Source organism: Osmerus eperlanus, chromosome 5 (assembly GCF_963692335.1).
Source record: "Osmerus eperlanus chromosome 5, fOsmEpe2.1, whole genome shotgun sequence".
Lineage (NCBI taxonomy): Eukaryota > Metazoa > Chordata > Actinopteri > Osmeriformes > Osmeridae > Osmerus > Osmerus eperlanus.
Genome location: NC_085022.1, coordinates 6406736 through 6429689, shown reverse-complemented (window position 1 = coordinate 6429689; position 22954 = coordinate 6406736). Strand labels below are relative to the sequence as shown.

General features: G+C 46.0%; 1 protein-coding gene across 1 annotated transcript in view; it reads left to right on the top strand.

Moving 5' to 3' along the window:
- The window catches only part of nell2a (neural EGFL like 2a), a 55059-nt gene that overhangs the window by 30980 nt on the left and 1125 nt on the right, over nucleotides 1-22954 (top strand). The window contains exons 13-19 of the mRNA XM_062461456.1: nucleotides 586-711; nucleotides 6329-6451; nucleotides 7134-7229; nucleotides 17406-17546; nucleotides 18904-19097; nucleotides 19983-20159; nucleotides 22685-22909. Coding sequence (XP_062317440.1) covers nucleotides 586-711; nucleotides 6329-6451; nucleotides 7134-7229; nucleotides 17406-17546; nucleotides 18904-19097; nucleotides 19983-20159; nucleotides 22685-22909 — 1082 coding nt within the window. The remainder of the gene's footprint in view (nucleotides 1-585; nucleotides 712-6328; nucleotides 6452-7133; nucleotides 7230-17405; nucleotides 17547-18903; nucleotides 19098-19982; nucleotides 20160-22684; nucleotides 22910-22954) is intronic.

Below are 22954 nucleotides of genomic sequence, written 5' to 3'. Positions count from 1 at the left end.
TTAGGTTACCGAAATTCCGATAGTGCACTTTTATTTTGAAAGGTGCTCAAGTCTCACGCATTTACCGCTGACACCGAGTTGATAGCCTTCTCGAGTTATACAGAGCTGCATACCACCTACCAGCAAATCATCAACACCACCATCACCCCCAAGCCCCCCGACCGCCCCCCCCTTAATGACCAAGGAGAAATGTGGGTCCTGAGGTTAGACCAGTCAAGAAACACTGTTTTAAGGCGAGCAAGACGTAATATGATGGTTTGAGAAGCAAGTGAAAAAGCTACAGTTCGGATCCATATGAAGCATGTAGAAGCACAGACCTTATAGACCTTATACCTTGTGTCCTCAGATTGGTTCACTGATGAAGACAAAGTACCCCAGGTGTGTGTGTGTTTCATAGTCACCCAAGGAGCTTATAGTGTTGGCCAATGCGTGACCTGCTCTTTCATCTCTTCCTCCCTCTCTCTCTCTCTCTATTTCTCTCCCTCCTTCTCCTCCCCCCCCTTTCCCTCTCTCTCCCTCTCTCTCCTTCCACCCCCCCCCCCCTATCCCTCTCCCTCCCTCTTCCCCCCCTCTCTCCGTCTCTAGATATCGATGAATGTGCTGAGGGGAAACACTACTGCAGAGAGAACACCATGTGCGTGAACACGCCGGGCTCCTTCATGTGTATCTGCCACACGGGCTTCATCAGGATCGATGACTACTCCTGCACAGGTGAGCGCCCTCCGCGGCCAGAGCCGCTCCCCCCCTTGCACAGGTGGGCCCAGGCGAGTCCCACTCCTCCTGCCGCGTCGACACGGCGTCTCGCTGCAGCACAGGAGGATGCCGACGGGAGAGCCGTGTTCATATGATTTCAGTCGTTGTCGTGGTTGGGTGTTGTGGTTGTGTGTGTGTGCGTGTGTGTGTAGGGGGTTTATGTAAGAGGGATGGGGGTTGGGAGGGCCGACACAAAGAAAGTCCAGTTTTCTTCCGGTTCTGCACCAGTTCACAGTACCTGTAAAACGGCACGCAATGTGTCCGATTGCATACTCTTCAAAGATAAACGCCTCCAAATTGACACATACACTCACACAAGCCTGTGGTTTGTGAATGTGTTACCCGAGCGCAGTAATTAATACATGAATCATACATTTAACACCACAGGAACGGGTGTCGGAGTGTGATGGGCCCGACACCCGCCCCTTGCTGTGATAGCCTATGGCACATTAAAGTCACATAGACACACAGATTCAAATAGATATTTTTGTAATTGTGAAAGCGATCCTGTGCAGCTTCATAATGAAGAAGTTGCTAGTATTAATATAGAGGCATATGCAGTACATCGAGGAGAAGTGTATTGAGAAAAGTATTGATTTAGTTTGCTCCAGTATATTACAAAGCAGATCCCTTTTTTCAATAGTGCAATACGTTTATGATGGCGAACGTCCATAATTTCAGCGTCTCATTTCGATGTGCTGTATTTCTCCTACTCAGCAGTTGTCTTACAGTGTAAGCACTCTGCTGTACTGACTGACTTCTAAGAGGGACCTTTTTCTCATGACTCATTCTGATTCTGTTCATAAAGACCTTGAAAACTTCTCCAAACCTTTGAATGTACAGGTACTCTGTGTGCATGTGTTCGTGTGTTTGGAAGTGTGTAGGTTGTGTGAGTGTGTGTGCGTGTGTGTGTGGGGGGGGGGGGGATGTTTGTGATAGTGTGCGTGAGGGTGTACGTGTTTTGGCGTGAGTGAGAGAAAGCTAAGGAGACTGTTATGATCAAAGCCGAGCCAGTCTTAAGAGGGCTGTGAGCTGCACGTGATGGCTCTCCTGAGTGTTGTGACTGTCAGCAACCTCTGCATCTCCGTGTGCAGGTCTCATGTCTTCCCTCTTCCGGCCCCTCTCCACACACACACACACACACACACACACACACACACACACACACACACACACACACACTCACACACACACACACACACACACACACACACAGACTCTCTCTTTCCCTATCTCTCTTGAGTCTGATAAACAGCATGATGGTTGTGTTCTTTTCGGGTTGACACTGCGGTTAAGTAACCCAACCCCTCCTACACACACACACCACATTTCTTCTGTAATTAAGAAAGCAATTTGCAGTAACTCAAACTAAGTCTGCTGCAGCATATATATGGGCCTGGGAGGCAGGGAGGAAATGGGTCCAGCCTGGCCCACAGCCTCATCAGGGTTAGGGTTAAATCAGTGAGGCCTCACCAAGACAGCACACATGCTCAGTAGAGAGAGGCTCCCTGCCACAGACCCTTACAGCTCCATCACCTGGAATCAGCAGACACGCAACGCACACAAAGCGGATTTCGGTTTCGTGCCGTATTTCACGGATAGTTCCGGAAAAGGATTTCAAAGGAATGAGCGCGCGTCCTTTGCCTTCGACGTGTTGACTCGCCGGCGTTCCAGAAGCGCGTCCTGGGGTTCAGTCGTCCACATACAGCGTGTCAAGGGCTCTTTAGATACTTTAGATTCTCCTCACTGGGTTTCTCTGTTTGGTCCAGCTTCCAAGGAGGCCAGTTTTACTGTCCCAGTTATTTGTCATCCCGCCTGCGTCCTCATTCATATCTCTGGGATTTACAATGAAGATGAATATGAAAGCCCGGTGGATTAAATGTGTCACTATATTTTACATAGATGCCTATTAAAATGCCTTCAAGTCAGTGAGAGACGCAGCCCTGCGTCTCCATAAGAAGTCCATTTCTGTGATTAAACCCAGGCTTTTTCTGCTGGGCCTGATGTACAGGCTGTAATGACTTTTTGCCCGCTACAGTCAAATTACTGTCGTAATCTCTCTCTGAGTTATTGGACTATCAGCCGCGTTCAGAATCACACAGTGGCCCCCAGCCTGTGCTATCGAACTGCCCCTATAGCCAGCATACACCTTTAATCCAATAATAAAACAGATGAATTCCAGTCAAATTCGTTGTAGTCATATCATCCAATGTGTGGGCCATGTGTGACCAGATCAAATCTCAAATCAAATCGAATGAAATATGCATTGAAACGCATGTACGATACGTTGCGGTAATCCTATATTCACGTCCAGCGCTGCGCTATATATCCTGTTGCTACATTACTAGAACAGACAGGCCGGAGGGTTAGCTTGGTGAGGAAGCCACGGGGCTCTCTTCCTTATTAATAGCAATCGAACATCTGTTCCTGTTTAAACAGAGTCCGAAGGGAATAGCCAATTCCCCCAAGTGGCTGAGAGGAGAATTATTGCAGTTCGGGAAAACAGTAAAGTAGTCATACTGTGGTTTATCTATACAGCACACGCTGATGATCTATGGTCCTCTTTATTGTACTTTATGGAGTTGAGCAATTAATATATTGCAAACCTCAGCAGAAACCATGTACAGGCAGTGATGCCTGTACTTTATTATGGCGTGTAGGTTTGCGTGTGTTGAGGAAAGATTAATAGCTATTCCCTTTCATCCTCAATTTGTTTGTTACTGAATTTGGGATTAAAGAACTTAATCCAGGGATGATACCGTCAAAAAGCATGTCGTTTTGGTTGTATTTCAAACCCATACACAAGGCAGGACGCACATTCACTTCTGCACAGCCCCTACTGTGCTCAAGGTGGACATGAGTTCACAGCCTAGCTTGTGGGGAGAGTGGAGCAAAGCTACTTGCGTGTGTCCTCATATCACATACCGCTCTGGAAAAAAAATGGAGAGACCGCTGCACCTTTTTCTTTCATTTTTTTTTTAAGTTGAGAAGGAAAATTTTGAGTGAGGAACAGAAGGTTAAAATTGCAGTGGCCTCTTAAATTTGACCCTTCTGTTCCTCACTCAAAATTGTCCTTCTCAATTTTTTTTTTAATGAAAGAAAAAGGTGCAGTGGTCTCTCAATTTTTTCCAGAGCTGTATGTACTGACCAAGCCTGAGTCTCAGTTACCTAGACTGTAACAGTAACTGGAACAACTGCTCTACTCCATATCCAATTGACAGAGCTATGAAAGAAGCCGAGCAAGTTCACCTGCTTTTGACGAGTGTTTTCCTCTTGATCCTGAAGGTCAAGATTGTCCTTCTCTGTCTCTCCTCAACCTGGCGCCCATGCCGAAGTGCCTGGGGTGCTTCTCTCTGTGAGATTAGACGCTAATCCATGAAAGGTATAACTGGCTGGCTGGGCTCTCCCTTTGAATGTTATTGAAATGAGGGGCTGTCCCGAGTTGTGTGTGTCTGTGATTGGAGGGGGGCGTGCGTTTAAGATTGAGGGGGGGGGGGGGGGCGTGTGTGTGTGTCTGTGATTGAGGGGGGGGCGTATGTGCGTGTGTGGCCAGGGTAGTGTGGGGGGGGGTCACCCTCGCTTTAATCCGATGATAACCAGACCAGACCTCGCCTCGGAGGTAGGAGGGATAAGGGCATGGAGGGATGGAGGCAAGGCAGAGGTGGGACCGTAGGAAGACAGGGCAGGGGAGTGTTTACATAGAGACATGTGCACTGCAACTCTGTTCCCTTGAATCTCTCTTTCCACACGCACACCATGTCTCCCCCCCCCCCCCACACACACAAATAAAAGAATAAAACTATAGAAATCTATAGACTGAATATGTTCAGCAGTCTCATTTCTAATGGATGTAGTATAAACATGAGGTGTGTTGCCTCACAGGTTTACAAAAATCATTTATTGTAGAGTTCTGTTTTTCCTTGAAGAATCTATTGATACAATGCCTGTCTATCCTGTAGAGTTTATCTTAGTATTTTGAATGGTTTATAATCATCTCCTGATACTGTTGTTTTATCAAGGTGTGTTTGTTGGTCTTGAGCCAAAGGCTGAAACAAGGCTGTGTTTGTGTGTGTGTGAAGCGGAGTTGGCGGGGAATGCAGGGATCCCTGATGACAAGGCTGTACATAATTGATTGTTTATCTGTCTACAAGCATGAGCAACAGCAGTTGGGAAGAAAGTCCGTCCGCATGCACACACGCACACGCGCGGTCACTCAGGATTTCTTTTCCTCAGGTCCACACAGAAACACACACCAATTTCCACACACACCTACCCTGCCAATTTCACCTGCCATCCTGTCGATACAGAGCGATGGCTGCTCGCTGCTCCCTGGCCTGTCTTCAGAAGACAGATGTGACCTTGGGCTCCCCCCTCCCCCCCCCTCTCCCCCCCTCCAGGAGCTCTGTTTGACCCTGGCTGGGTCTGGAGAGGATCCTCTTCCCCCTGCCCTTCCGCAGGTGTGTGATCCAGCAGCGGGGCTCCCTCGCTGTCCTTCGTTCAATCACGCAGCATCATATCCCCAGTGGAGGACCTCATCACAATGTCACTTTCAATTAGGACCAGGCCCCACACTGTGTGGTGGGGACAGAGCGGATGGGGCGATGACAGTGGAATGGATGGCGTTCGGCGTCGCTCCGCTCTCTCGTTCTGGTCCAGCAGGTCATGCATTCCCATTGCCGTCCTCCAGTCTGAATACTGAGGCGTTCCGCTCAGGGGGGGGATGTGTCGTATGGTTGGTTGTTCCACGCCACAGATGAAGTGTGCCGCTGCCCTGATTGGGTGCCCTAATTGCGTTTGCCGTACCTAGGAACTGCTATCGGAAAAGTAACCCAGAAATCTACTTACACAAGAAGAAGCAGGACAAAGTGTTTGGGAAAGATCTGCTAAATGCATAAAAACTAATATCAATTATTTGCAGATTTGGTCAACGAAATTGCTAATTATTGTCTCTTTAATATTTACATTTATGCATTTAGCAGACGCTTTTATCCAAAGCGTATTCAGCATACTCTTAATAAGCTAGTACAATGCTGTTCCCATGGTCTAAAAAGATTACTGAAAAGCTTGTGTGGCTGAAAAGCTTTTGCAAAGCTGGTTTTTATACTAAATAGCTAGTCTGGTATTTTCATTCAGGGTTGTGAACTGATGTGAAATCGGTACTGTTTTCTTTTTATTTTATAACCAGTCACCTTTCGATTTTTCGTCCTCCTATCTCAGAAGGTTGTCCTGTAGTGTTCCTTTTTGTTCTCTGTGCCTGGTAGCTGAGAGGGGGTTATTTGTGATGTGGCTGGTAAATACAGACCTTTCCTGGATTCTGCCCTCCGAAATACTGTTAGGACCATGCACTTCTGCTCCTTGATCTTCTGCTGTACTTTCTGTATGCACTCCGATAGACATTTGCTGGGGTGGTCGAAAACAGGAAACACGCTAGTCTTCTTCCTGTCTCTCATGTTGTAATTACAGTTCGTAACCCCCCCCCCCCCCCCCCCGCTGCTGAGGTTAGACTGACCTCTGAGGATGCAGAGGGTGTTGAGTTTGTGGTCCTAAGGTGTCTTTTGGTTGTTTCCTCCCCCAGAACATGATGAGTGTGAGAGCGGACTGCATAGCTGTGACCAGAACGCCCTCTGTTTCAACACCGTGGGGGGGCACAGCTGCTCCTGTAAGCCAGGCTACACCGGCAACGGCACCGTCTGCAAAGGTAAGTGCCCGCGACTCCACCTGCAGGTAAACACACGGCTCAGACACACGTCTGAGCCGTCTCGGTACTACCACTTCTCTTTTCCACTTCCTACTTCCTCTCACTTGGAGGTGATGGTTGGAATCTTTGTGTAGATTGCCTTAGCTTCAATAGTACTTGACTTTTACTTTACTTGACTTCACTTTAGAGACCTCACTATTTTAGGTCGACATTAACAAACTGTCCATGAAGGATGAATCCTTAAATTAACCTCGGAGAAATTAATGGATGATTAAGAATAAAGAAGTTGCAAGGGCGGTAATGAATCACATTACCAAATTAGCTCGTGTTCAGTATGCAAATACATATGCTTCTGTCTGCCTAATTAACCCTCGTGCTGCCTTCGGGTCACATGACCCAAAGGTTCATAACGAACCATCATTGTGTTTACCCAATTTTACCCAATACAAAAACAAATAAAAATACTTTTCTTTTAACCTTCGCAATGTGGGGGGTCTGAGACAGCCCGACGGTTAAAAGAAAATGCTTCACTTTGTTTTTGTATGCGGTAAAGTTGTCGCAATACGACGGTGGGTCACAATGACTGATGGGTCAGAACGACCCGAGGAGAACACAAGGGTTAAAGGGGTAATGGGAGTTAACCTGAGTGAATAATGGATGTTCTCCTGTGGTTCTCCTTCAGCTATGTGTGACGGCCTGTGTCAGAACGGAGGAACCTGTCTATCCCCCAACAACTGTGTCTGCCAACAGGGCTTCACTGGGAAGAGGTGTGAGACAGGTAAGAGACCTGAAGAGGCGGGGACAGGTAAGGGAGGGGAGGAAGGGAGACGAGCAAGGAAAGGGAGGGAGACAGGTAAGGGAGGGAAGGGGAAACAGAGGCGTGAGACAGTAACCCATCCAGTGTATTCAAGAACACAGATCAGCTCAGTTAAAGGTTGAAATGAACACGAATCAATGATCCATGCAGTTGTCATGGTAGATTCATATCATTATGTATTCAGACTCATAGATTGATCTGCTACATTTCCCAGTTGCCTGTATGAGAGTGGCAGGAGAGAGTGGAGAAGGTGAAGCGAAACGTTTTTGAAGATATCTAAAGATCAATCTCACACACCCCATGATACAAGTGGGTGAGGTGTGGTTACATAAATGGTGTTATTAAAGCTGTTTTGAGTGTCATTCCTTTCATGTTTTTAGGACATATCCTTGCTTTAGAAAGACTGTTTACAGAATGTTTTATTTTATTTTGGGGGAGGAGACAGCCTCCACTGAATGAAACTCAGGAGAGGGAGGTCTGATGTGCTATTCATATTGAGATGTTTTCAGTATTCACCAGCTGTTACAATCACAAAGAACCAGCCATCAATCTCCATAGTCGCCTTTCATCCAACGTTTTCTTCTGTGTATGTGTGTCTGTGTGTGTGTGTGTGTGTGTGTATGTGTGCAGTCGTTTGTGCTGGTCTGGGTGTATTTGAGTATGTGTGTGCACGTGCGTGCGTGCATTCATTTGTGCTATTGTGTGGGTGTGTGTTTGTGTGTGAGTCTACCTGTGCTGTTGTGAGTAATGAGCTTGGTCCTGTCCCGATGGCACATTGAAGGGGTTGGACTGCAGTCTCCGCAGTATGGAAATTGCTCCGGATCACACCTGGTATTCAGCATGGCGTTTCTCCCTTAGAGGAGTTCTACCACATTCAAGTGACTAAGACACTCGTCCTGCCCTATATAGCACGAAACACAAGGGCCTCTCTAGAATAGCCATCATTTGAGTCCATCTGCTTACAGAAGCATGTGTCTATCACACTGATCTCATGTGAACATCTAACGCTTTCTGAGGTCTGGGTATGGTACAGTAGCTTAGCTAGCTGCTGTCATCCAGATGTGAATACTGCACTGTAGTATTCTTTGTTTGTTCACCGTGCTGCTGAGTAGCTGAGATGTGGCTAGTTGTAGAAGAAGGACTTGGGATCTTCTGCTGTACTTTCTATTAAACTTGCGACCTCTTGATCCGCAGTCCAACACTCTCACCACTGAGCTATACCGTATTTTTCAGAGTTTAAGTCGCTCCGGAGTATAAGTCGCATCAGTCCAAAAATACGTCATAAGTCACATTTATTTAGAAATTTATTTCACAAAATCCAAGACCAAGAACAGACATTTAATCTGGAAAGGCAAGTTATTCAACTACACAATAGCACACAGAACAACAGGCTGAATAGGTATTACCATAACAAGCTAGCGAGTCCAACAAGCAAGTTACCCGGTAAGCTAGTTCACCAAGCTCCCAATCTCATTCCACATCACTGAATCCATTGAACTTGTTGGTTCATGTCAGTCAGTATGAATTAACATTTAAATACATGTTAAATTGTATATATTTTGATATATAAGTCGCGCCTGACTATAAGTCGCAGGACCAGCCAAACTATTTAAAAAAGTGTGACTTATAGTCCGGAAAATACGGTACCTTATCCCTGAAACGCTGTAGCAGACCTCTGTCCCAGACGCCTGGCTCGACAGCAGACCACCCCTGCCTTTTGTTTAAAACAACAGACCCAAGCTGATGGAGAGTAAAGACATGACACTTTGCCCTGTTTTCTATTGGCTTCCCGGGCAGACAGAGACAGATCTGCCCACTCGTTGGTGCAGGTATTGATTGCACATAAAGGCCCCTTTACGAGGCGTCCTCTTTACTGCCCGCCTTAAAGTAAATGACTTTTCTCAAGGTGCTGTTGGCTGATGGTTAGTAGGGCTGGCAGGCTTTTCTGTTAACGCAGTAATAACCATGATCTCTTATCCTCTGGCCCGTCTCAGCACTGCGGTGGAGTAGTCCTGAGGAACATGCACAGCGGTCACGAGACGGTCAACGCTACTCAAGCATTTCCCTCTGGAACGTTCTGTACTGAGGGGATAGGAGGAGTCAGGAGACGGGGAACATGTAGTTCAGCTGTTTCTGATTGACAGGACTGTTTTCAACTACAACCAATTAGCCGTAGACACACCGCTGTGAAGGCAGTCCCGGGTCTAATCACTGACTGAGGGAAATCTGTTGTGATGGGTGGTTCATGACTCAGTCTATTTCCAGGCTCCCTCCCAACAGTTAATCGTAGAGGTTGATTAGAATTCAAACATTTGGGATTTTAGGACCGCTTCACTCTCAAGCAAGAAACACTCACTAGTGTACATAAACACATTTTCAGCTTATCCGCACCAGCACACACACCCCCTCCCAGCGCCTGTTTGCCTCAGGTGACAAGATGTTTGTCACCTCAGCTGCAGCTGCTTTATCACTACTCCATGTCTCTCTCTCTCTCTCTTCCCTCTCTCCTTTCTCTTTCTCTCTCTCATCTTCGGTTCTCTGCCTCTCTCTTTCTCTCTATTTCTGTCTCTTTCTCTGGCTGTCTCTTCTCTCTCTCTCTCTCTCTCTCTCTCTCTCTCTCTCCTCCCTCCTCACTATCCCTTCCTCCCCGGAGCAGCCCTGTAAACCCGCTCTCCATTTCCAGTCACCCTGTCAGCCTTCTGACAGCCCTGTCCTCACCAGCATTCAGCCTTGTACCAGAGCTTCCTCCGGGGGCTCGGCCTGTGGCCCCCTGGCTCCCTGACCTCCTGGCCCCTAGCCACCCCTGGTGCCTCAGAGCCCTCAGCAGTCAGTCAACCAGTCAGTCAGTCAGTCAGTTGGGGGAGCTCCTTCAAGCCTCTTCGCACCATGACATTCTCCCTGGCAGGGGGCAGTGTACTGGACGAGTCCATAGAGTGATAGAGAGGGTAATGATCGGCTTTCTACGACACAGTGACAGAGCTCGTGAGAAGGGTGGTGGTGGTGGCGGGTGTCCAGTAGGGGTTGTGATGAAGCGAGGGGGAGGATGAGGGAAGGGCCAAGAAGGATGGGGGTAAAAGAAAGCGTACGGTGGAGAAAAGGGGCCGCTAGATAGACAGGGAAGGGGTTAGCCTGTTCACTTTTCCCAGGCAGGGGAGTGGGAAGCAGCTCGAGGTGACGGGGGTCGAGCGGGGCTTGGGTTGTCTGAACATGGAAAAGCTTTTTAAACACATGCGCTCCCTGGCCAGACCCTCTGTGCTTTTAGAGGCCTCCCCTGGGGGCTCGCTGGCTCCAGGCCCTGCTGCCTGCCTGTGACAGACCTGAGAGACACACAAACACACACACATACACAACACTCACTCACACATGCGTCATGCACACATGCGCCTAGATGGATGCACAGAACACACATACACTATTTATGCACACGTACACACTCATACATGTATGCTTGCGTGCTCGCACACACACGCACACTCAGAGACACGCACTTTGACTGCCTACATCCAGAATCTGGGTCTGTGGAGAGCTTGTGTGTGTGTGTGTGTGTGTTCATGTGTGCCTCTATCTGTGTGTGTGTATGCAATCATGTCTGTGCATTAGTTGGTAGCTTGTCATCTCTGTCTGGTGGTGATGGTTTTAGAGGGACAGGGCCACATCGCTCTGACCGACAGCATTTCTGATGCAGCATAAATTATGCATCATGGCTGCTGTGGGCACAGAGAGTACAGTCGCAGAGAAGGATGGTGTTGATGTACTGCACTGACACATGTCACATGATACGCCCAACATATACCGTAACAAGGTTGACTGGTCCCTGCAATGGAACATGGCCTATATATAAACAAAAAGATGGATTTTTTTGCGATAAGTGAGAAGTCTAGTACTAACTGACCTTCCTCGAGAAGGACACTGCAGTGTTTTTATTTGGCATGGGGTCTTTTATATTCCAAAACATAACCATTTATTCCATTAAAGTTTAGCTATACATCTAAATCCTCTGTACTGTCATAAAAAATATATATATATTATCACCAGGAAGTCTATTTTGTCCGTTGTGTTTCTTTATGTACTGACTGTCTGAACCAATCCATTGTTGTGAATTGTGGAAGCTACTTTTGATGGTATTTCCTGCTTATTATCATCCGTCTTCGTGGCTGTGAAGTCCTACCTGCCTTATTAGGATGTTTACTTGCTGTTCTTCCCATTCTGCTGACGAGACACCGAGCCTTCTGTAGTTAATGATGCCCATGGTTGCCCTTGGTGGCTCTCTCCGTGGTTACAAGACAATGGAGGGAGAGTCCACAGCAGCTGATTAGAATATCCAATGGCGATGGAACTACTGTTCAATACAGGACTAGTGGTCAGACATGTTCAGAGTTTTAGGATGCCTTACTGAATGGATTTGAAATTATTATTATTTTTTTATTTTTTTCAGATGTCTCAGTCCTCTCTCTGTTTTTCATCCTCTTTTGAATTTTTTGGGTTTCTTTTTAGGAAATAACAGACATATAGAGACAGAGACATAGAGATAGAGACATGAATCAGTGTTTGATGTTTAAGATGTGGAGTAGATTTGACTACATCCTTTTACTTCCAAAACAATCTTCCCAGACTAATATGTCTAAAATGTAATATTGAATATAAACTGCCTCAATCATAGCTGGAATCATATTCTAACTTTGTCCAGAATATGATTTAGTGTTACTAATTTAATTGTGTCTAAACAAATGCGATATCTGTTTAATTTTAGCATCCACACTCTCTGTTCTATGTTTCAGTAAGCCTAGAACTTTCTATAGCAAACTGTTAAAACCTAGTTCATCATATTCATATTTTTCTGTTCTTCGCAAGCACACCAGTGATACATTTCAATGCCACTTCTTCTATGAGTGCCTTGTACCGTTGTTCTAGTCAGTGCCCTGCAGCCAACCTGTTTTTAAAAGGAATTCTTCATCTCTCCTTCAGCAGACTACAGTTTTTATGACAGGCAGTATTAGCTGCTGCCTGTCAGGAGGAGGAGAGGGGGGGGGGTGAGGGGAGGGGAGGACAGGTGTGCTTCAAAAAGGGTGCTTTGAGAACGAACAGAAGGAAAGGAGAGGAGAGGAGCTGGGGCCACAGGGTCACTCCGACATTGACCGGGAGGAACAGAGAAGGTGAAGGGAAGACAAACATTTTGTTCCCCAGGACCTCATTAGCATTGAGGTCAGGAAGCAGAGGGAGCAGACTCACCGACTGACTGACTCACCGACTGACTGACTCACCGACTGACTGACTCACCGACTGACTGACTCACCGACTGACAGACTGACTGACTCACTGACTGACAGACTGACTGACTCTCTGACTGACAGACAGAATGACTGACAGACTGACTGACTGACTGACTCTCTGACTGACAGACTGACTCACTGACTGACAGCCTGACTGACTGACTCACTGATTGACAGACTGACTGACAGACTCACTGACTGACTGACTCACTGATTGACAAACTGACTTACTGACAGACAGACTGACACACTGACAGACTTACTGACAGACAGACAGACTCACTGACTGACTGACAGACAGACAGGTAGACAGAGATGCAGGTAGACAGACACAGGTAGACTGTCAGAAAGACATTCAGACTCAGAGACAGACAGGTAGACAAACAGACACTGGTAGGCAGACTGATGCACAAGTAGACAGACACACAGATGGGAATGGGTATAGCTCTGTTGTAGAGATATTGACTGCTGATCAAGAAGCCGAAGGTACAAATCACCCCACCTGTATGTCGCTTTGGACAAAAAAGAATGCTAATGAATCTTTAAAAAATAAATTATGTAAGTAAAATACATGTAGCGCTCTATTAAGCTGCTGATTGGACTTCAGTGAAGATTAGACGAATAAGTGAATAAGACTATGCCTTATTCACTGTATGTCTGGCTCCAATCACAGCCGGCCTTTGAAAGGGTCCCAGCTTGCATATCCTACTGGCTGTGTTTCCTCCCTTGACTCCCTCACTACTGCTGACGTTGTTTTCTCTCTCCACACATCATTCTTAGCCAGTTTAAACACTAGCTGCTTGCTTAGGCTCCATTTTTATCATTTCATTATTTATTTAAGGCATTCACAAAGTACTCCGTCGTTAATTACTGTGTTGTAATTAGTTCTCCTAATGACCAGAGCAGTCGTTTAGCTGAGAACAACTTGGTGCTTCTGGCTGCATCGGATGCATCTCCCAGTAATAACTATGGAGGAGTCCCAGAGAGCGGACTGTGGCGATCCATTTGGGAAAGACTGCAGGCTAAGATGCTAGAAGAAGATAGCGAGCAGAACCACTGTGGCACATAAGCAGTATCAGCCTGGTATGAAATATGCACATGAATGTTAGCCACGTAAATCTATGGAACGGCCCTTCACTTATCTCTCCGTGCACCTGCCTTATTGAAACCCCACCACTTGATGTTATGGATTTTGCGTTCATTTCCATGTTTCCCTGTCGGCCCTCTGTCCGAACCCACCTTCTCTTGAGAGTAATGATTGATGTATTACACGCTGGTTCTCTATCAGACACAGCAGGTCACAATGAACCTTATCCATGAGTGAAATACTGGTCTTCCCCTCCTTGTGTTCCATACTGCACATTGACTTACTCAGTCACTTGTTCTTTAGCCTGTCGTCATGTACTGTCCATGCCAACACAGGGCTTTGTACGTGCTAACAACGAAATTCCACCTCCCTGGTCTCTGGAAGTCTGTCAGACTGTAAATCGAATCCATCATTGTCAGGCTAATGCCAGGCACGCTGTCTCCTTAATATGATAGATGGAAGGGCTAAAGTCGGGGAGAGGATGCAAATGAATGTATATCTGATTTAGGATTATGGTGTGTGAGGAATACTACATCTGATTCATATGAGGATGATCACGTTTTCCTTGGAACAATTGAATTTGATGTGATGTGTGTATGGGCACGTGTTCATTAAGTGTGTGTGTGTGGTAGGTTATGGAACTCACTGGAGCTGTGTTAATCCTGATCACCTCCTGTCAGCCCAGGATGCTGAGGGAGAGAAAGTCTCTACCCTGTACCTGCTTCAGAAAGGAGAGAGAGAGATGGACACAACATAGAGTGTTGGATGGAGAGCGGGGAGGATGAATGGAGAGAGTCCCCCGGGAAGGGAGACAATAAGTACAGGGAGAAAAGGCGGGTAGAGAGACAGGCAGAAGATGAGAGGGAGAGGAAGAGGGTGGAGGAGAGAGGGAAGAGGCGTAGTTCATAGCGGCATAACAAGCCCAGGGATGGAGGGAAGACTGAGGCAGAGAGCGACTGACTGGCTGTCCTTGGAGAATAGCTTTAATAGAGCCTTAGTTTTCTGCCCGTCGCTCAGCATAACGAGTGAAATAACCACGTCTATCCCATGAACTCTCCTCCTCCTCCTCCTCCCCCCTTTCTATTACCTCATTGTTCTCCTTCTATCGCCTTACATCGCTCTCTCGCACCTTTTTCCTCTCGTGTTTTCTTCATGTGTCTCAGTAGTCAAGGTAACTCAGAGGTAACTCTGCAAGGGTGACCTGGACCAGATAAGGACCCATTGTTCATGTTTTTGTCCGACTGTCACCTGTCAGTTTCTTATAAAATGTTTCTTACCTGTATGGCGCCATTCCAAGTGCCCCTGAGCAGCGAGCACCAAGAGGAGTTGGTGTTCACAGCCGTTGTCCATTTTGATTTTCAGACTTCAGTTCGTTTGATGTTTCAATTGTAACGTCAGGGCACGAAGGCACAGGAAGTGAATTGGCCTACATACAGGGAGCATTAAAGACAACGTCATGAATTCATTCACGTTCCAGTTAAAGATGTAAGAAGTGTACATGAGAGGGTATACATGTTGAAGCGCTGTGTCTGTTGCACAAAGGCTTGGAAGTGCTTACCATAATTGCAGTTGACAGCCTCAACGCCAGGAGAAAGATGAAGATGGGAAATTGGTTCTTGAAAACGTAACTTGACGTCATGACCGGGTAGGCAAATGTTTGAAATGAAGCATTTGAGTGAATAGGCTCAAAATAGTGAGTTGATGCATATTTTGAATCCCATTGCCCTTTGGTGGTTGGTTAAAAATAGGCCCTAAAACCGTCCAGTCTTTCTTTGAGCAATTACATGCAGTCATGTTGGAGGGAGGGTGTTTTGAAATAGATTCAGCTATTTTTTTCCACGCTGGCAAGAGAGACTGCGTGCAGCAGAGCTCCAGAGCTACAAAGAGCATGAGAAATGTGGCTTCATTCACGTCAAAAGAGAAAACGTTGAATTTCAAGGGCTGGCTAGTCATTCCTCCTGGTATAACCCTGTGGTTTAATATATCATGAGTTTAACCCAGAATCACTAGACTCAGGGGAAAGTGTACAAGTCACTGTCTCAATTTAAACAGTTTGTGTTTTCAAGATGTTCAATTATTTTTGTCTTACTGGAGATCAAATTGTAGATTCTAGAAACTGCAGAACGTGCCAGCAATTCAAGGACAGAAACAGATTAAAATGCTTTCTAGCATTAAGCCCACATGTTCTAAACAGAATATATTATAAACCCACCATGAAGTTCAGAAATAAAAGAGTACTTGTATATTTACATTTAGTCATTTAGCAGACGCTCTTATCCAGAGCGTATATCCGTTTGAAAATAAACTGAGATTCGTCAGAGACACATTTCACTACTCATGTAGATAAAGGTCTGATCTGCAAAGCATTTGATCAATGTTTAATCTGTTGGAGAGATTCTATTAAAAGGATGAGGCCTCATTAGCCAATAGATCTTAATCCTATTACTAGTTCTGTGGCATGGGGGGTTTGTGGGTGGGGATGGGTGGGGTTATGAGGATGGGGTGGGGGGGGGTATGAGGATGGGGTAAGGAAGGTCAGTCACAGAACACTGCCATTCTCATAATGAGAGAGCTGACTCATGCATCACATACTATCATAAAGAAGACATTACTGCCTGCATGAACACATTTAATCACTCTAAAAACCTGGACCCCCCCGCCCCCCACACACACACACACTTACCCCCTTTTTGCAATCACCAGCTAAGCTCCTCTCATCTGGCAGATCGCCGTTTAATTTCATGTTATTTTAGATATTACAATCTGTCTCTGCTTGCATATACAATATTTGAGGACAATATTGCGTTTTTCCTCAAGGGTCTTCTGTGAGGAAGAGGGAGGGGGGGGGGTCCAGTGGGATTGCTTGGTTGGACTGAATTGGTAGATGGGGAGGTTTGACTTGAGAGAAAAAAGAGAGCAATAAGCAAGGGAGGGACAGAAAAGAGAGAAAAGTGGCAAAAATTTGTAATCCAAACTGCCAACAAGAGAACGTTCAAGGATGAGGTTTCTGAGAGTCGCGCTCTATGAGACTTCGCCTAAACTCAGTCTGAATGGCAACAGCAGGCTGGCACAGGCCTGGCTTCCGACTGCAACGTGTTATGACTCACTTCATTGCCACATTCATAAACAGATCTCTAGTATTAATGAATATGCCATTCTCTTGCTGTGTTGCAATTCTAGATCAATGCAGCATACAAATGCTATCAAATCCTGGACACGCTTTAATATTAATTATGAATGAGTCAATGTAAAAAAACGCATTGGCAGGCATCAAGTTAAATCCCAATATGCAGGTCCTTCACCTGAAAGAAAACACAAGTTGGTATTAACCCTTGTGTTATCTTCGGGTCATTCTGACCCATCAGTCATTGTGACCCACCGTCGTATTGCGACAACTTTACCGCATACCAAAACAAAGTGAATCATTTTCTTTTAACCGTTGGGCTGTCTCAGACCCCCCACATTGCGATGGTTAAAAGAAAATTATTTTTATTTGTTTTTGTATTGGGTAAAATTGGGTAAACACAACGATGGTTCGTTATGAACCTTTGGGTCATGTGACCCGAAGGCAGCACAAGGGTTAAGCTTCAGTTGGGGAACAATTGGGAAACTTAATTATGTCTCTTTCTCCCTCCCTTCCTCTTTCTTTTTCTTTCTCACCCACATTTCACCCTTTCTTTCTCCCTCTCTCTTTATATCTTTATTTCTTTCTCCCTCCCTCTCTCTTTTGCCCCCCCCCCCCCCCACACACACACACACACACACACCCCTTTCCCTCAGACATTGATGAGTGTTCAGATGGCTTCGTGGAGTGTGACAGCAGAGCCATCTGTGTCAACCTGCCTGGGTGGTACCACTGTGAGTGTCGTGATGGCTACCACGACAACGGCTTGTTCTCAGCCAGTGGGGAGTCATGCGTAGGTGAGTCGGTGTTCCATTTCCTCATCAGACCACAAGAGGTTAGAGGGGGATTAACGTCTCCCATAAAACCAAATCTGTCTACGCTCATGAGATTTTCGATTCAGTCATTTCTCTACGAATTAATGGGATCTTCTCGACGTATATAATGCGTCACAACAGTCGTTGACGGGAGCCTACCGGTGTGAGGCGATAAAGTGAGGACGCAAGCCGAGTTGAGACAGGGAGGAGAAGAACTAGTCCGGTTCAGCGGTTGTTTTGGATTGGTGTGCAATCTTTCATACTGGCTGCCAGCTGTTCTTCTGCCGCTGGAGCTTGGCAAGGACCAGGGGAATGCAGGCGTTCAGTGTGGCCAGAGCCACTGTAGCGCACCAGGCGATCCCTCCTGGCACAAAGAGGAGGATAGGTGTCAGTCATCCTCATGTCATACAACACACACACACACACACACACACCAATACACATCAGATAACGTCTTTTGAAACTGTTTGCCCAGTTCAAACTCTGCATGGAAAATGAATAATATTCTGTTTTAGCATTGGTTTGTGATCCCCTTAACCTGTTAAACAGAGCTTGACTGCCAGATATACCGACTCAATATACATAAACTTGGGAGGACAAATAACATGCAGAAACTGGATGCAAGTTCTGAGAAGACACACCATTTATTTTGTGCAGGTGCATCAGCTTATATAGACAGTCAGATGACACACACACCTGAAATGCATCAGCAATAATTGGGAGCACAATCAGTTGTCAATTATCCAATTAACAGAGAAGTACAACCTGCAATAAAATGCCCCTCTCTCCCGAGAAAAATACATTGGGTTACTTTTCTCTACTCCCTCATTTGGTCTACCTCGAACATTCTGTGATTCAGCCTGTCAGGTAGCTGTCAGTTTTCTAAATGGAAACCCTCAATCTCCCAGTCAGTCTGGCCAGTACTGCAGTACACCAGGCTAATCTCACCTGTCTAGTTGACTGTCAGAAGTAGTCCAGGTGAAAAAGCCTCAGAGAAATAAATCCACATTTCAAGACAGAAGTATATCCCAATTCAAAGTTATAATTGGACCAAAAGTGGATTTCTAGGGAAAGATTGCGTTTCTTCTGAAATAAATGCGTTAAGTTGAAAGTCTTTCTGATAGCCTTCTTGTAGTCTGAGAACCTAACTGTACAGTAGTTATTAAAAGAGTAGAGACGTAGAAAGATTGCTTATGCAGATGCATGTCATGTAATGTATAGTGTTCATTTAGAATATGCTTTTATCTAAACCTGTGACCTCTTAATCTGCAATCAATTGAATGAGCTATACCCAGACCTGTACTGATTAGGAGTGGTCTCCCTGTGTATTTCCCAACAGATATTAACGAATGCAAGACTGGGAGGAACACCTGCACGAATGACACTGTGTGTTTCAACCTGGAGGGGGGCTACGACTGTCGCTGTCCCCATGGACACAACTGTACCGGTGACTGTATCCATGACAACAAAGTGAAGCACAATGGGCAGATCTGGGTGCTGGACAACGATAGGTGCTCAGTCTGCTCCTGTCAGGTGAGAGTGTGCGTGTGTGTGTGAATGTGTCTGTGTGTGATTTCTCTCTGTATATATATATCTTGATATTGTAATGGTGAAAATATCTTAATTGATAGATATAGATAATATTTAGATCAGCTTCACACACAACTACACTTCTAGATTATATCAAGCACATTTTATTATAAACGTACGTCTTTTATGATTATTACTCTATAGTCTCATCACATTTTGTAATCTTACATTTCATTCTGTGTACAGTGGCAATGCTAGATGTGGCCCGAAGTACATTAGTCACGTTATTGAATGATCAAACATCAGATTAGTCACTTGATTATTTGAGGACCAAGGCAGAAATGACTCCCTAATTAAATGACTTATTTGAATAGATTAGAAAAATTGAAGACCTGTCTGTCACAATTAGCACTAAGGAACGGCTGAGTGAACAGGGGAGTCAACATGGAATTGTTTATGAGGGGATTGGACACAGTCTGGCGTTACTGCCGAGATACTAAGAGCAGAGTGACTGAGGGCAACACCAAGGGCACCACATCTGTAGCCAAGTTTGTGTATATATATATATATATATATATACAAATATGTATACTTGACACCTTAGAAACACTTAGGGTTATTTTAAATACCATGTCACTGCATAGCAATAGCTCTAGTAAAAACATGTTAGGTAACTACAACTTGCAACTTGTGCCGCTAAATCTTGAAGCATGGCTTCATCGTAGACCCAAAGTTTCTACATTGTAGCTAACGCAAACTATTTTTTTACGTGACAATAATCGTCCCTTATGTGAAGACGTTAAATTGAATTTTGAACATGGAGGTTGTGTTAATCTATTCATGCTGGTCATTGTGTGTGCGCTTGTGTGCATGCGTGTGTGTGTGCAGGCGGGCCAGGTGATGTGCAGGAGGATGGTGTGTGACTGTGAGAACCCCACAGCAGACCTGTTCTGCTGTCCTGAGTGCGACCCGCGCCTCAGCAGCCAGTGTCTGCACCAGAACGGCCTGCTCACCTACGGCAGCGGAGACACCTGGGTGGAGAACTGTCAGCAGTGCCAGTGTCTGGTGAGTGAGCGATCTGAACCCCCCTCTCTTCCCTCCTTCACAGGGTTCAGTGGTGCCTCGATTCATTGTGACAAATATTGAATAGATTTGGTGAAGGCTGGAGTGAATGGGTTTGTGTGAATACATCTACATCTGGATGTCTGTGTGGGTGATTCTCTTGTGCAAACAAAGTTGGTCCGGGTGATATATAATATAAAACCAAATTACGATGTGTCAAGTCCCTTTTATATTGAGACTCACCATAAAGAAATATGTCGTGTTTGGACTGATTCTCTCCACGCCTCCTGCCGACCTTCTCCAAGGTTCCCCGCCTCATCTCCGTTCAAACAAGAAACCAAATGGTTTTACAAGGATTTTACACTAAATCTGAGTGAACGCCCGTCCGACATTTACTTTGCTCACAGCTGAGCGCTGGCGGCTATAGGTTTATTAAATGCAAATGCTACACCCGCTGTCGCTCACCCAGTGCGGAACAACACTTAGCCAACGTTTATGTCACTCTGCCTTGGCTGTCGGAACTCCAATCATGTTTAAGCACGCCCTTCCCTGCTGGAGGTGTGGAGAAAAGGTGTTTTGGTTTCACATGATTTCTTTTTTTTCCTCCCCCTGAATTCTCCCCTTTCGGGCCGGCTGTGTAACAGCCCTAAGCCCTGCATCATTCTCCTGGCTGTATATGCACGTGAATTCAGGAGAGGCGAGCCAGGCAGCGAGATCCGTGGCCTGTGTGGTGGTGATAGTCGGCTCTTCCTATTGTGATGCCGGCCTTAACGCTGGGCCTGAAGGCCCCTGCTTGGACTGCTTACAGCAGTTCATAATAAGGATGGAGAATCACTGTGGTGGAGAGGCAGGGAGAACAGATTCAGCTGAAAATGGCCTTTTCTTGTTCTGTCGCACCGAGGCTGCGGTATTGTCTGCACACACAGGCTAATAGGCACACACATACCCGCTATACAAATGCAGGCGCGCGCACACACAGCTACCAGCCAAACGGTCTTAACAGCAGCACTTGAAAGAGGAAGTGAGAGAATGGAGTGGAGAGATGCGCAGAGGCACCGGTGCCGCAACAAATACGTGAAATAAACTTTGGATGGTTCCGGACCTTGCAGAGCCACCTCATTCAGGCTCAACAGGGGACTAGAAACACACTGACGTGAGACACAGGGACAAGACATTCTCTCAGCCCTTCAGCTTACTGAACCAACTCCAGTTGGCCTTTATCGCTAATTTGTAAGATACCTAACCCGTGAAGAGCAGGGTAGACTATGCTTGATTTTGTTTTGTTTACACTAGTCACAAGACTGGGTAGGTGAGACATGTTAGTGGGCCTTGAACACTGGCTTAGCGTGTGACACATTGGCTGTGGGGCGGACTAGCCAACCACAACTCCTCAAACCAAATGTCACAAACAGGACTAATCCTTTTAGAGGATTCTGTGGCACGCGTCACACTGATACCCTCTGTAAGCCTCTTCCCTCGATGAAGTGCAATGAGATTACATTTGTTGTCGCGGGTCCCTGAAATATAACAAGAGCCTGAAAATAAATGTGTTTTGTGTAAATCAGTAGTGAGTAGTGGTTTTTAGGAACGATTGACCACTTTCATGACTATCACTATCTTGCTTGTACCTCCCATCCGTAGCCATACACCTGGTAACCGAACTGTCTGTCCTAGTCTGTGGTTGCCTTCAGTCCATAGACATCTACTCCTGGGCAACCACACTATAAATGTTGACACTTTAAACAAATGGCAGAGAGCACACATTAGCACTGCATGAGCCTGTATTTCACAGTCCACTTAATTTACTACAACATCCCTGAAACGCTGAGCCAGCTGATTTTCAAGGATATTAAATATCCCGACGGGAGTCTTGCATCGAGTCAAACTGTTGGCTGTGTGTATGTTGGTGAGTATAGTGTGTAGGTTGAATGTGAGTGTGTGTGTGTGTGTGTGTGTGTGTGTGTGTGTGTGGACGTGTGCTTAGTATGTATGTGTAGTCACTTAATTTTCCAAGAAAGGGTAAACCACTAAAGCTCAAGGATGAAAATGTTAGCAGAAGTAGGTCATGTGGAATCGTAGCTTAGCCAGGATCTATAAAGTTGGGCCAAAATAAATGACCTGTATTCTCCAGCTTAAAGGAGCAGCAGGGGAAATTCAATAAGGTTTTCTCTGCTGGGAGGTTGCTGTGATTAATATCAAACCAAGATGGAGAGGGGGAGACCAGAGGATCTCAATTAAGAAACAAGGAATAAACTTTATACCTCTGTTTTGGAGTAAAACTGCTGACTGAAGAGGACCTACGATTACAAAAAAAAACATACTTTGTCCATGAGCACAATGAAATGAACCAAGTCTTTATTCAGGAAATGAAGTCTGATAGACTCAGATGGTGAACCATATCCATATCCGTCCGATGACCTGTTTTATGACAGTTGCCTATTCTGTCCCTCCCTCCCTCACTTCCTCCCTCCCTTCCACCCTCCCTCCCTCCAACCCCGTTGTTGCCTGTCTGTCTGTCCCATCCCCAGCAGGGACAGGTAGACTGCTGGCCCCTGTCCTGCCCACCTGTGGACTGTGAGTTCACGGTGGTGCCAGAGGGTGAGTGCTGTGCCCGCTGCGTCAGCGACCCCTGCCAGGCCGACACCATCCGCAACGACATCACCAAGACCTGCACCGACGAGCACGGCATTGCCCGCTTCAGTGGCTCCTCCTGGGTCAAACATGGCACTGAGTGCACCCTCTGCCAGTGCAAGGTAACACACTTACATTACGTGTGGGCCAAATCGCCATTACGTGTG